Here is a 13,085-nt window from a genome sequence, read left to right as displayed (position 1 = left end):
GGCTCTGATGTAGCAGAGCCGAGGGTGCACAAGTGTTCAAGCGCACCCTCGGCTCTGATGTAGCAGAGCCGAAGATGCACAAGGGTTCAAGCGCACCCTCGGCTCTGATGTAGCAGAGCCGAGGGTGCACAAGGGTTCAAGCGCACCCTCGGCTCTGATGTAGCAGAGCCGAGGGTGCACAAGGGTTCAAGCGCACCCTCGGCTTTGATGTAGCAGAGCCGAGGGTGCACAAGGGTTCAAGCGCACCCTCGGCTCTGATGTAGCAGAGCCGAGGGTGCACAAGGGTTCAAGCGCACCCTCGGCTCTGATGTAGCAGAGCCGAGGCTGCACAAGGGTTCAAGCGCACCCTCGGCTCTGATGTAGCAGAGCCGAGGCTGCACAAGGGTTCAAGCGCACCCTCGGCTCTGATGTAGCAGAGCCGAGGGTGCACAAGGGTTCAAGCGCACCCTCGGCTCTGATGTAGCAGAGCCGAGGGTGCACAAGGGTTCAAGCGCACCCTCGGCTCTGATGTAGCAGAGCCGAGGCTGCACAAGGGTTCAAGCGCACCCTCGGCTCTGATGTAGCAGAGCCGAGGATGCACAAGGGTTCAAGCGCACCCTCGGCTCTGATGTAGCAGAGCTGAGGCTGCACAAGGGTTCAAGCACACCCTCGGCTCTGCTACATCAGAGCCGAGGGTGCGCTTGAACCCTTGTGCAGCCTCGGCTCTGCTACATCAGAGCCGAGGGTGCGCTTGAACCCTTGTGCACACTCTGCTTCATCAAGCTAATAGAATGCATTGGCCATCACTGATTGAAGCAGAGCTGAATCTGTGTGCTTAGCATAACTACTCCACTGGTGTAGTTGAGCTAAACACACACATTCAGCACTGCTTCATCATGTCAACAGAATGCATTGGCCAGCACTGATTGGCCAGAGTACGGAATTCGGCCAATCAGCACTGGCTCTGCTGGAGGAGGCGGAGTCTAAGGTCGGACCTGAATGGAAACTGGTGTGGAGCGATCTTAGACTCCGCCTTCTCCAGCAGAGCCAGCGCTGATTGGTCGAGTTCCGTACTCTGGCCAATCAGCGCTGGCCAATGCATTCTATTAGCCCGATGAAGTAGAGCTGAATGTGTGTGCTTAGCACACACATTCAGCTCTACTTCATCGGGCTAATAGAATGCATTGGCCAATCAGCGCTGGCCAATGCATTCTATTAGCGTGAACTGAGTTTGCACAGGGGTTCTAGTGCACCCTCGGCTCTGCTACATCAGATTGCTACATCTGATGTAGCAGTGCCGAGTGTGCATCAGATGTGTAGTTGAGCAGAACTGGCTCAGCACTGCTAAGTCTCTGCATTCGCATAGTAATGCATTGGCCAGCCTTCGGCCAATCAGCCCTGGCTCTGCCAGAGGAGGCGGAGTCTAAGGTCGGACCTGAATGGAGACTGGTGTGGAGCGATCTTAGACTCCGCCTCCTCCAGCAGAGCCAGCGCTGATTGGCCGAATTCCGTACTCTGGCCAATCAGCGCTGGCTAATGCATTGTATTGGCGTGATGAAGCAGTGCTGAATGTGTGTGTTTAGCTCAACTACACCGGTGGAGTAGTTGATCTAAGCACACAGATTCAGCTCTGCTTCAATCAGCGCTGGCCAATGCATTCTATTAGCTTGATGAAGCAGAGTGTGCACAAGGGTTCAAGCGCACCCTCGCATCTGATGTAGCAGAGCCGAGGGTGCACAAGGGTTCAAGTTCAAGTTCAGCACTGCTTCATTACGCCAATACAATGCATTAGCCAGTGCTGATTGGCCAGAGTACGGAATTCGGCCAATCAGCGCTGGCTCTGCTGGAGGAGGTGGAGTCTAAGATCGCTCCACACCAGTCTCCATTCAGGTCCGACCTTAGACTCCGCCTCCTCCAGCAGAGCCAGCGCTGATTGGCCGAATTCCGTACTCTGGCCAATCAGTGCTGGCCAATGCATTCTGTTGGCGTGATGAAGCAGTGCTGAATGTGTGTGTTTAGCTCAACTACACCGGTGGAGTAGTTGAGCTAAGCATACAGATTCAGCTCTGCTTCAATCAGCGCTGGCCAATGCATTCTATTAGCTTGATGAAGCAGAGTGTGCACAAGGGTTCAAGCGCACCCTCGGCTCTGATGTAGCAGAGCCGAGGCTGCACAAGGGTTCAAGCTCTACATCAGAGCCGAGGGTGCGCTTGAACCCTTGTGCACCCTCGGCTCTGCTACATCAGAGCCGAGGGTGCGCTTGAACCCTTGTGCAGCCTTGGCTCTGCTACATCAGAGCCGAGGGTGCGCTTGAACCCTTGTGCAGCCTCGGCTCTGCTACATCAGAGCCGAGGGTGCGCTTGAACCCATGTGCACACTCTGCTTCATCAAGCTAATAGAATGCATTGGCCAGCGCTGATTGAAGCAGAGCTGGATCTGTGTGCTTAGATCAACTACTCCACCGGTGTAGTTGAGCTAAACACACACATTCAGCACTGCTTCATCACGCCAATAGAATGCATTGGCCAGCACTGATTGGCCAGAGTACGGAATTCGGCCAATCAGCGCTGGCCAATGCATCCCTATGGGAAAAAGTTTATCTCACAAAAATCACAATTACACACCCGATAGAGCCCCAAAAAGTTATTTTTAATAACATTCCCCCCTAAATAAAGGTTATCCCTAGCTATCCCTGCCTGTACAGCTATCCCTGTCTCATAGTCACAAAGTTCACATTCTCATATGACCCGGATTTGAAATCCACTATTCATCTAAAATGGAGGTCACCTGATTTCGGCAGCCAATGACTTTTTCCAATTTTTTTCAATGCCCCCGGTGTCGTAGTTCCTGTCCCACCTCCCCTGCGCTGTTATTGGTGCAAAAAAGGCGCCAGGGAAGGTGGGAGGAGAATCGAATTTTGGCGCACTTTACCACGCGGTGTTCGATTCGATTCGAACATGGCGAACACCCTGATATCCAATCGAACATGTGTTCGATAGAACACTGTTCGCTCATCTCTACTTAATACTATACAAATAAAGGAAATGTATCTTCTTTATGTAGTTTTATCTTCATTATGACAACTGTACACATATTAACCCCTGGAACTAGAGCAGCCACATGAGGACACATGAATAATGGAAAGTAAATGTCTCTCTCGGATCACCGTTCTATTTACCTTTATGAAAATAGACACAAAACTCTGATTGATTGATTTGCTAATACATCTGTATGAGGGTCACATTTCTAATACAAATCTCTAAATCTCCTAAATACCTTTATGCGAATAGGGTTTCCGTCTTTCAGATCCCCATGCGGACCCAAAGGAAGGAAACCCGAATGTTAGCGTCAGTTTACCAGTAGAAATCCACTTTCATGAGCCTTTTCTGACTTTTTGTTTGGCGCTCTTCGTGTCAATACAAACAGTTCAATAATCTATTTCATTATACTGGAGAATGGAGTTATATTGATGCAATGTTATTTATCTTTTCAACATGGCACATGAGGCTTTCACTATGCTAAAAATAACAGATACAGTATACAGCAATGTAATGAGGCAATATCTGCAAGTGTCTGGATAATAAATCATCAATGGGTGAAAATAATTCTCAGAGATTGTAAGCTCTGACGGGCAGGGCTCTCACTCCTCTTGTTTAATACATTAATTCTTTGTCACATTGTAATCTAAAATACTATCTGTTCATGTCTCATCTGATTTGTTAAAGGATTTGTCCCATCTCAAGGATCCTATCTATACTACTAGTTTATGTGGATTTAAGACTTTTCCTAAATACATTGCTTTGTTTGTCGGCTATCTTAATTTATTCACCTCATTGTTTACACTGTGTTTCCCTAACCACTGGCCTGGTGATGAGCTTATCTCCTCAGTGCACAAGTTTATGTCTCTGCACCACACAAGTGATGGAGCTCCTGCTCTCAGAGTGTTCCATGCTTGTATTTCTGAGCTGTTTATCTCCTGCTCTTCCAGTTATCAGTCGGTTAATTGAATTTTGCTGATAAGGGCTTAGATAGTGTTACCTCTGTATGTAAACACAGATCTAGAGTTTATTGCAATAAAATCCAGCTCTGCTACATCAGCTTCATATTGTGCATCTAGCAGTGATACTGTGCTAATTTATGTACAACCATCACTCATTAGTGACTGCAAACATACTGCTATGAAGAGAGATACGCCGAGCAAGTGAAACCCCGCCCACCAATGTACTGAGAAAACCAGGAAGTGAAGAGAGCACACAGCATGCAGGGTGCTGAACAAGCCAGTTGGGAATACCCCTTTAAGTGTTGTGGAATATGTTGGTGCTACATAAATATTATTATTATTATGTCACATGCAACCAGTAAGAATCTTTCATTTTTTTCTGAGATACCCAACTCCATGGCACACAAGTATCCAAGACTATATTCCTGGCCCTGTTCCAGAAACCAACAAATCTGTAATTATTTATGCACATTTATGTGACTGCTGATTGGTTGCTACATGTCTAGTACATTCTTATTGGTGAAGTATAAAACAGCGCATGACAATGGAGGAAATGCATGTGTTTTATTAATAGAGGCTGTTTCATGGGCAATTCCCTGGTTAGTGTATTGATATGGGCACTATTTTTTTAGAAAATTCTATTTTGATGCTATTACTGTATTGGCAATAGTCATCATCCTGCTTTGTGAATACAACACAGAGAAGTAGATGCGAGATTGGAAGGCTGTGCGTGTACTATGGTCCATTTAGAAAGAGTATATACTGTGCTTGAACCCTACAAGTTGTACAGTGCTGCAAAATATGTTGGCGCTATATAAATAAAATGTAATATTATTAGTAGTAAAAAATCCAGGGTTGTAGTGTGTGTCACTAGCTTGATGCTGTCAGGCTGAGAACTGAACATAGGCTTAAGCAAACTGGAAAATCCAAGGGGTCATGGTGGGCTAACATAAGAGACTCAATAGCCACCTAGCCCTGGTCGCCTGTCCTGGTGTTGGATCCTCCTTTCCATTCTATGTCTGCATTGGCTGGGCCAGAGGTAAAGCAGCATAAGTTACCACTGTAGTCATTCACTGTCCTCACTTGTGACATATTGAGGCCAGTATGTCACCAGGACCCAACATGTGACTGCTGAGGTCAGTGACTGGTCAAAGTGGTCACCACAGCTCTTTCACTTTCAATTCAGACAGTGCAAACACGAAATGGAGTAGGGGAACTGATGCCAATGGAGAACCAGGGTAGGTGGGTGTTCTTTTTTATTTTGGTCCACCCCCAGCTCACCTTAGGTTTTCCAGTTTGTCTTTAAAAGCCCTTTAAAGTCTATGGACACCTTTATGTGTAAAGCCTGTTTTTCATTTGAGTTAGTAATTACATATAGTTACATTACGTTTCATGATGCAATCTCTGTTCCTTTATTTATTTTTATACCTCCTGACATGTAGTTTGAAATTTGCTTCTAGGTTCAAGCTTGGGTCATTTAGGCATGACCCTCTCAGTAATACATTCAAGATGCTAGGTCTGTATTACCAGGGTGTTGTTTTCTTCACTAGTTTTCATATATGGTCACAGCTTCATTCCTGAACCAATTTGTCCTCCTACATTATATCAAGCATCTGCTATCCCTTGTGCTGATACTGATGCTGAGGATTGTGTGATTCCCTATATCCTCCAAGGGTTTTCTACTTTTTTCTGTACACTTATACACAGTCTGTGTGGTTCTCCCACCTAACTCTTTTGGCATATGTACTTTCATGGACACTTTCTTCCGTCTCCACATTGTAATCTGCTGTGCACAACCTCCTCTCTCCCCTGCTGCCATCTTTATCACTGAAATGATGGAGAGAAAAGGCAGAGAAACATGAAACAGCAAGGAGCAGTATCTGTCAGGTTCAACAGGACAGCCAGCTTGAGACAGAATTGCTCAGGCTCTACATTCTTCATTTTGCAATTAGTATAATTGAATGAAAAGCATTAGTATAAAAGTGTCTATAATCTTCGTTTGTTTCAAAGATAATATATGGTGGGGCATACACTATATCTGAGGTCTTCAGCACATGCTTTTATGCCTCTACTCTTAGGGCACTTGAAACTAGCTACAATTACTAGTCTATGGTACTTGCTTCCATGAAAAATCTGTAACATATATAAAAGCTATGATTCTTCCAAGAAGAGTGGAATTATATCATTTGTTTGTTCTTCTGTTCCAGAATCTCAAATGAACACTCTCCAAAACTTCAAATACGAAGCCACAGTTACTTAAGGGCAGTCAGTGAAGTTTCCATTAACAGAAGTATGGACAGCCTTGACCCATCAACCCTTCTTACATCTCCCAAATTCCGTTCTCGAAATGAGAGTTACATGAGAGCCATGAGCACAATCAGTCAGGTAAGTTGTCAGATCTCAACCAGTTTATATAAGGTTAAGCATTGATCTGCCGCCTGTGCTTCTTGTCTTTCTTCATTCAGTATTTTCAGAGATTATAAGTATTCATAATGTCAGATAAAAGAATTGCATTTCTGTGTAACCTCTCCACCCAGTGATTATTCTGTAGGTTTGCTAAGGTGTTAAACTATTTCAGACCTGACAGGGTTGCTGAGATGTAATGTGTGGTTTCCGTAGTTGAAGAAAGTCCATTTGTAACAGTGAATTTGATTGTGTTACTCAGTGTAAGGACACAGGATCTTTATATGCTATTCTTTTTATGCCCAGTAAAAGCTTTAGCTGCTGACAGAATGTAAGGTTGGAAGAATTCGAGGGCTTTTCTATGTTTGACTAAAAAACAGTGCGAGTGATAGAAGATAAACTGTGTGACAGTCATAGCTCAAAGAGCATTGTATTCTAGAAGGGAATTTTCCCAGATCTGCTTCTTCACTACCAGCATGTATTGGAGCCATTAACAAAGCTGGCAAGATAGTAGTAGATGAAGAAAAAACACAATGAATGGACCAATAAAATGTCAGTATTACACTATTAAACTACAACTTAAATCTCTTTTGCTCTAGAAATCCCAAGTGGTCTATAACCTTTTAAGGACAGAATGTATGCTCTGGACTTTACTAATCTACAGTATATTAACACAAAGGCAGATGACATGTTAGCAACAATTGAATATATTCACTATACTCAAGCTGCAGTATAGTATAGATGTTGACCACCCACATCAAGGGTCCTCAGATCTTCTTTGTAAGCTTGTAAATCAGATTAAACATTAAATTCTGCCATGGTATTGTAATGTTCATGGTCCCACAAATTGTTCATCTATAAAAAGAAATCATTGCACACTATTTTCTGGTGGAAACCAGTTGCTGGAGCCCCAACATTCGGATTGTCTAGTCCTGTTTATCAACCAAAAACTATTGCATACAAAAAAATAAGAAAAGGTGGTTTCACACATAGCGTTTAGTTTGTTTCTAATTCAGATTGTAATGTGTTTTTTTGCTCGTAGTCAACCATTTTTTGGTGGTTTTTAAGAAAAGCAAATGAAACATGTTCAAAAATTTACAACGTACTCGTATACGAAGAAAGGAGAAATAAGCTCACTGACATAAAATAATACATCCCAAACCATAGATGAAAAGGTGACTAATGACACAGGATGACAAATTGAGTTGATATCATAACATATTCTGTGTGTCTTACATAGGACTGCTTCACACATCATTGTATATACTCTGCTATAATTCACAAATATATATATATGTGTACAAATATGTACTTAGAAGAACTTTTCTTCATTTTCAGGTTAGCGAAATGGAAGTCAATGGACAGTTTGAATCAGTGTGTGAGTCCGTTTTTAGTGAACTAGAATCTCAGGCGGTGGAGGCGCTGGATCTTCCAATGCCTGGCTGTTTTCGAATGAGAAGCCACAGCTATGTTAGAGCAATCGAAAAAGGATGTTCTCAAGATGATGACAGTGTTCTGCTTAGACCATCATCACCTCCCCGCACAACAACTACAGTGAGGACAATCCAGAGCAGCACCGGTTAGTAACAGTTTTTTTATCATGTTCTTTCTGCGCTTTTACTTTAACCATACTGCTTGTTCTGACTGATTGTTTATTTTTAGAGATGAGCGAATCCCATTATAGTCTATGGGAAAAAATGCTCGTTTCAGGGGAAACCACTATTCGACTAAAGGAGAGTCACCAAGTCCACGAATAGCAGGAGGAGAGTGTTTAGGAGGCGCACTGTGCAGTTAAAGTGCACGGACGCCATTATAGTCTATGGGGTCCGTGCGCTTTGACTGCACAGCGCTTGCAGTTGCGCTGATAAAAAGTAAGCTCCCTTGTAACATCAAGCTGCCAGCTCTCCTGACTAGCAAGAACGAGCCTCCTGCAGAACCAGCATTGATTTGCCGCAAGCTCATCCTTGCTAGTCAGGAGAGCTGGCAACTTGATGTTACGAGGGAGCTGACTTTTTCTCATAGGAATGAATTGACCAGCGTTGATTGGCCAGTGTACAACATTCGGCCAATCAATGCTGGTCCTGCCAGAGGCTCGTCTGTGAGGAGGCGGAGTCTAAAATCGGACCACAATGGAGACTGCTGTGGTTCGATGCCAATCAACGCTGGTCAATTCATTCCTATAAGAAAAAGTTAGCTCCCTCGTAACAGCAAGCTGCCAGCTCTCCTGACTAGCAAGGACGAGCCTGCTACAGAACCAGCGTTGATTTGTCGAATGCTATAAACTTTTGATGGACTATATATCACATGACCATGGACTGTTCATCACATGACCATGGACTGATTTTTTTTATCCACAGAAAGTAAACAATGAATGACAGCAAACAGAGATCTAAAGAACCATTAGAAATTGATATAGAAAGTATATTGGGAAATTGTATAGCTTTTTTATTACGTTAATAATGACATTATACATTATTTGTTGAAACTGTACAACCATTTAAATTCATATCACACAATATCAATATACAGTACTATACTATGTCTAATTATTAGAGATGAGCGAACACTAAAATTGTCCGAGGTTCGAAATCCGATTCGAACAACCGCACATTGTTCGGCTGTTCGAACGGATTTCGAACCCCATTATAGTCTATGGGGGGAAATGCTCGTTTCAGGGGTACGTAAAATTCGATCAAATTATACTTACCAAGTCCACGAGTGACGGTCGGGCTGGATTCCCCTTGAAGTCTTCTCCCGGCGCAGCGCTCCCGCGACATCTTCCGGCTGGAATTCACTCTGCCTAGGCATCGGGGCCTAGGCGGAGCCGACTGCGCATGCGCGGTCGGCTCTGCCCAGCCCGACTCCTGAGCAGAGCCGACTGCGCATGCGAAGGCATGCCCGCGCATGCGCAGTGGGCTCTGCCTAGGCCAGATGCCTAGGCAGAGTGAATTCCAGCCGAAAGACGCCGTGGGGACGCTGCACGGAGAAGACTTCTAAAGGTAAGAGAAGAACCAGCGTTGATTGGCAGAATGTATAGCATTCTGCCAATCAACGCTGGTTCTGCATCGAACATTAAACTTCGAACTGCTAGTAGTGTTCGATCGAGTACGAGTATTTCGAATACCGTAGTATTCGATCGAACACCTACTCGATCGAACACTACTCGCTCATCTCTACTAATTATAAAACATGAGGAAGATTTACAAAGTAAAATGCACTCAACTTGAGGCTTAGCTGGTGACAAAAGATGTCCTACATGTTGTGACCATTTAGTGTGTTTTAGATACTTTCTTGCCTTGTCTGGCAACCAAAGAGACTGGGATGGCTGAGAAGGAGAGCAGAGGCTTTGCAGGACATATATAGAGAAGTACTGAAATTTACTGATGTGACTAAGGTGCTTTGGTTATGATAGACAGATCCTATTTTGCTCCATCTCCCCAACTTCACTTATCAACTACACCTGTACTCACTCTTCCCACCTTCCCGCTCCAAAGATTTCTATAGACATGTAATCATATAACGCACAGTATACATCAAAAAAAGGATTTTCAAAATGACAGTAATTTTAACACAGGAAGAGGGAGCAGAGAATCAGCCTGACAAGAGTAGATATGGGTATTTTTTTCCAATAACATATATTACAAGATTTCTTATAATAGCCTGTATTATTCATTGACACAAACTTTGTTAACTCTTTCATGCCTTTGACAATTTTTGCTTTTCCATTTCCATTTTTCCCTCTCCCCATTCAAAGAGCCATCACTTTTTCATTTTTCAGTTCACAGAGTAACATGATGGTTTATTGTTTGCAGAACAAATTGTACTTTGTAATGGTGCCATTCAATATCCTGTACAATGTACTGGGAAGCTGTCAAAAAATTCTGAATGAGTTGGAATTGGAAAAAAATGCATTTGTGCCAAATTCTTATAGGTTTAATTTTTACGGCATTCACTATATGGTAAAACTGATATGTTACTTGTATTTTGCTAGTCAGTACAATCAGGCGATACCAAACTTATATAGTATTTGTAATGTTTTGGTACCTTTTAAAAAATGTAAAATTTTGCAAAATAGAGGAAAATGTTTGTCGCCATATTGTGACACCTGTGACTTTTTCATATTTATGTGTATGGAGCTGGGTGCGGCGTGTGTTTATGCGGGACAAGATTTCTACAGATACATTAGATCTATTAATCAGCATCGGTCAATGTGATAAATTCGAATTTTTAGACTGTCTAGTCTAAGGTTGCCCTGGCTTTGTAAGAACGAGTACATGCAATAGTAATTGCTATGAAAAGTGTGAGAGAATTTAATAAAAAGCATAAAGCAACCTGTTAAGTGACTTAAGTTTTAAAGACGATAATATGGCTGATCCGGCTTGAAAGGTCTTTTTATTTTAATCTTTAGGGCTGAATGTAAAAAATGAATTCCTGGCATAATAATTATTAGAACGTTTATTACTTATAAGACATCACTGACTCAACATGATCTTATGAATCAACCTTTGACATAACTTAGTTATTTAAAATGTTTATCTTACCAATTTCAATTTCAGGTCCATAATTCAGAGTTAACTTCATTCTATATCTTTATGGTGTTTATAGTGAACTAAAGTTTAATGTTACACTGCCCCAAATCCTCTGCTTTTCTTCAAGTAGCCAAAAAGTTTACAATATGTTTATGTTTATGTTTATGTATACGTCCATTCAACAGAGTAATACATCACTGCCCCTAAAACAATACCAGTGAAAGCTTTTTCCACTTCGTTGTCTGTAATACTCTGCATTTTTTATGTTACTGTACTTGCTTCTTTAAGTTCAGCTTTCGCTCTGCTTCTAATAAAACCCCATCTTGATTTGTACATTTCCCCTGTATTCTAATTTTCTTTGCTTTGCTCACAATCCCATAATGCCTCAACACAGCATTATATGGGCAGCTAGAGACAGTACCATCTCTGGCTGCTTGGAGTACACTGTGGGAAGCAGAGCTGTGAGCTCCTTTATAACTGTGTGACAGGAGCCTGTCTAATCATCATTAGTAACTGTGATAGGAACTTCTGCTCTCACCCACCTGTGGAAAACTGGTGTGGCACAGTCCATGAAATGTCACTATACAGGACCTGCTGAGGTCTGTAGTGAGTAACATATGGCTATCAATAGACTCAATTATAAAAGCATACCATTGATGGCTGATTCACACTGTTGCAATGAAACAGCCCCATTCTGATATATAAAGATACAAGGAGCCAGAAAGAATTGGTGAGACAAGGAATACCATATTGGTGCCCATTAAAAACTTTAGTTTTGGGTGGAGTGTCCCCTTAAAGGGGTATTCCCAAGTGGTGCGGTCACCAACTTGCAGACTGTAAACTCTGTTCACTTCCTGGTTCATCAGTAAATTGATGGGTGGGGTTTCACTTCCTGTCTCACATGTAAAGCCAGCGGCGAGTCGCTTCTATGCCACTGGCCTTGAATGCCTGTCTGCTCCCTTACCAGCAAAATAAATTAAGATAGCAGCCAAACAAAGCAGTTTTGCTGAAGCAATGTATTTAGGAAAAGTCTTGAATCCACATAAGCTGGCACTATAGATAGGATCCTTGAGATTGGACAACCCCTTTAAGCGCTCCCCAGGAGAGGCTTTAAGCAGCTATAAGAGTTAATCTTTTAATGGATTTTCCCAATATAGCCAATTATTCTCTATCCATGGTTTAGGAGAACAGATCTCTCTGTAAGTGTCTCATGTGAATGGAGCAGTGGTGCACATGCTCGGCCAGCACTCTATTCTCCATTATAAGCCTTCTGGGGTGGCTTATAGCAGACCAACATAAGTGAAAGCAACCATGACTAAACATGCGCACCACTACACTAGTCACATGGGGTACTTACCGGCTCCCATTTTAATGATTACTGGGAATCCCAATGGTTGACCCCTATATGACAATTACCTGTTACATGAATAAGAAAAGAATATCAGACATAAAATGGCATGATTTCCATAAGTGACGATAAGATTTGATGTCAGTTTCACCACAATGTAAACCAATGATAAAAAAGCAGGATATTTCTCCTACTTCATAAAGGCTAATATAGTTGTAATAGCTATAATAAATCAGGTATACTTAAAGGGAAGCAGTCACATTGAGCATGGTGTCTGATGTGTAGTTAGCATGTTATACAGTAAGAGATGCCGAGCACACTGATACATGGATTTTTTTGATTCAGCAGAACTTGTGACATGTTCATATAAATCCCTGCTCGTTCTGTGCATAAGAGTCCAGTGCTTGCACTCCTAATGTAATCCTACAATACAGCGATCTAAAAATGTGAAAAAATAATAACCTAATGCAAAAATACAATCCATCAACACCACTTGTGTTAGAGAAAGAACAGATCACAGTACAAATGACCTGGATGGTTGCTGGTTATTGATCCAAGTCTATGGCAGAGTTAAAATTTCAGCACAAATCGGCAATCAATAAGTTAGCTGAAGGTGAAGAGGCAAAGACGAGAGTAAATGGAAGACGTGGAACGTGTCAGTGCGATTTCTCCAATGATGAGTTTAATCACTTTATTTATGAAGTCCTTTACAGAACTTGTTTTCCCTTCCACTCGCAGATACGATTATGAATTATCCATAATTAATGAGGGCCCGAATCAGAATATTTTCTCATTTGCATCCCCTTAATCATAGAGTGGTGACAGC

The 13,085-nt window shown here is 42.5% G+C and overlaps 1 protein-coding gene across 1 annotated transcript in view; it reads left to right on the top strand.

Annotated features, from left to right (window-relative positions):
• DLGAP1 (DLG associated protein 1) overlaps positions 1–13,085 on the top strand; it is a 432,343-nt gene that overhangs the window by 290,783 nt on the left and 128,475 nt on the right. The window contains exons 6-7 of the mRNA XM_075270644.1: positions 6,187–6,364; positions 7,721–7,961. Coding sequence (XP_075126745.1) covers positions 6,187–6,364; positions 7,721–7,961 — 419 coding nt within the window. The remainder of the gene's footprint in view (positions 1–6,186; positions 6,365–7,720; positions 7,962–13,085) is intronic.

Source organism: Leptodactylus fuscus, chromosome 4, assembly GCF_031893055.1.
Source record: "Leptodactylus fuscus isolate aLepFus1 chromosome 4, aLepFus1.hap2, whole genome shotgun sequence".
Lineage (NCBI taxonomy): Eukaryota > Metazoa > Chordata > Amphibia > Anura > Leptodactylidae > Leptodactylus > Leptodactylus fuscus.
The sequence above is the reverse complement of the archived record's forward strand: the minus strand, read 5'-3'. Positions and strand labels throughout refer to the sequence as shown.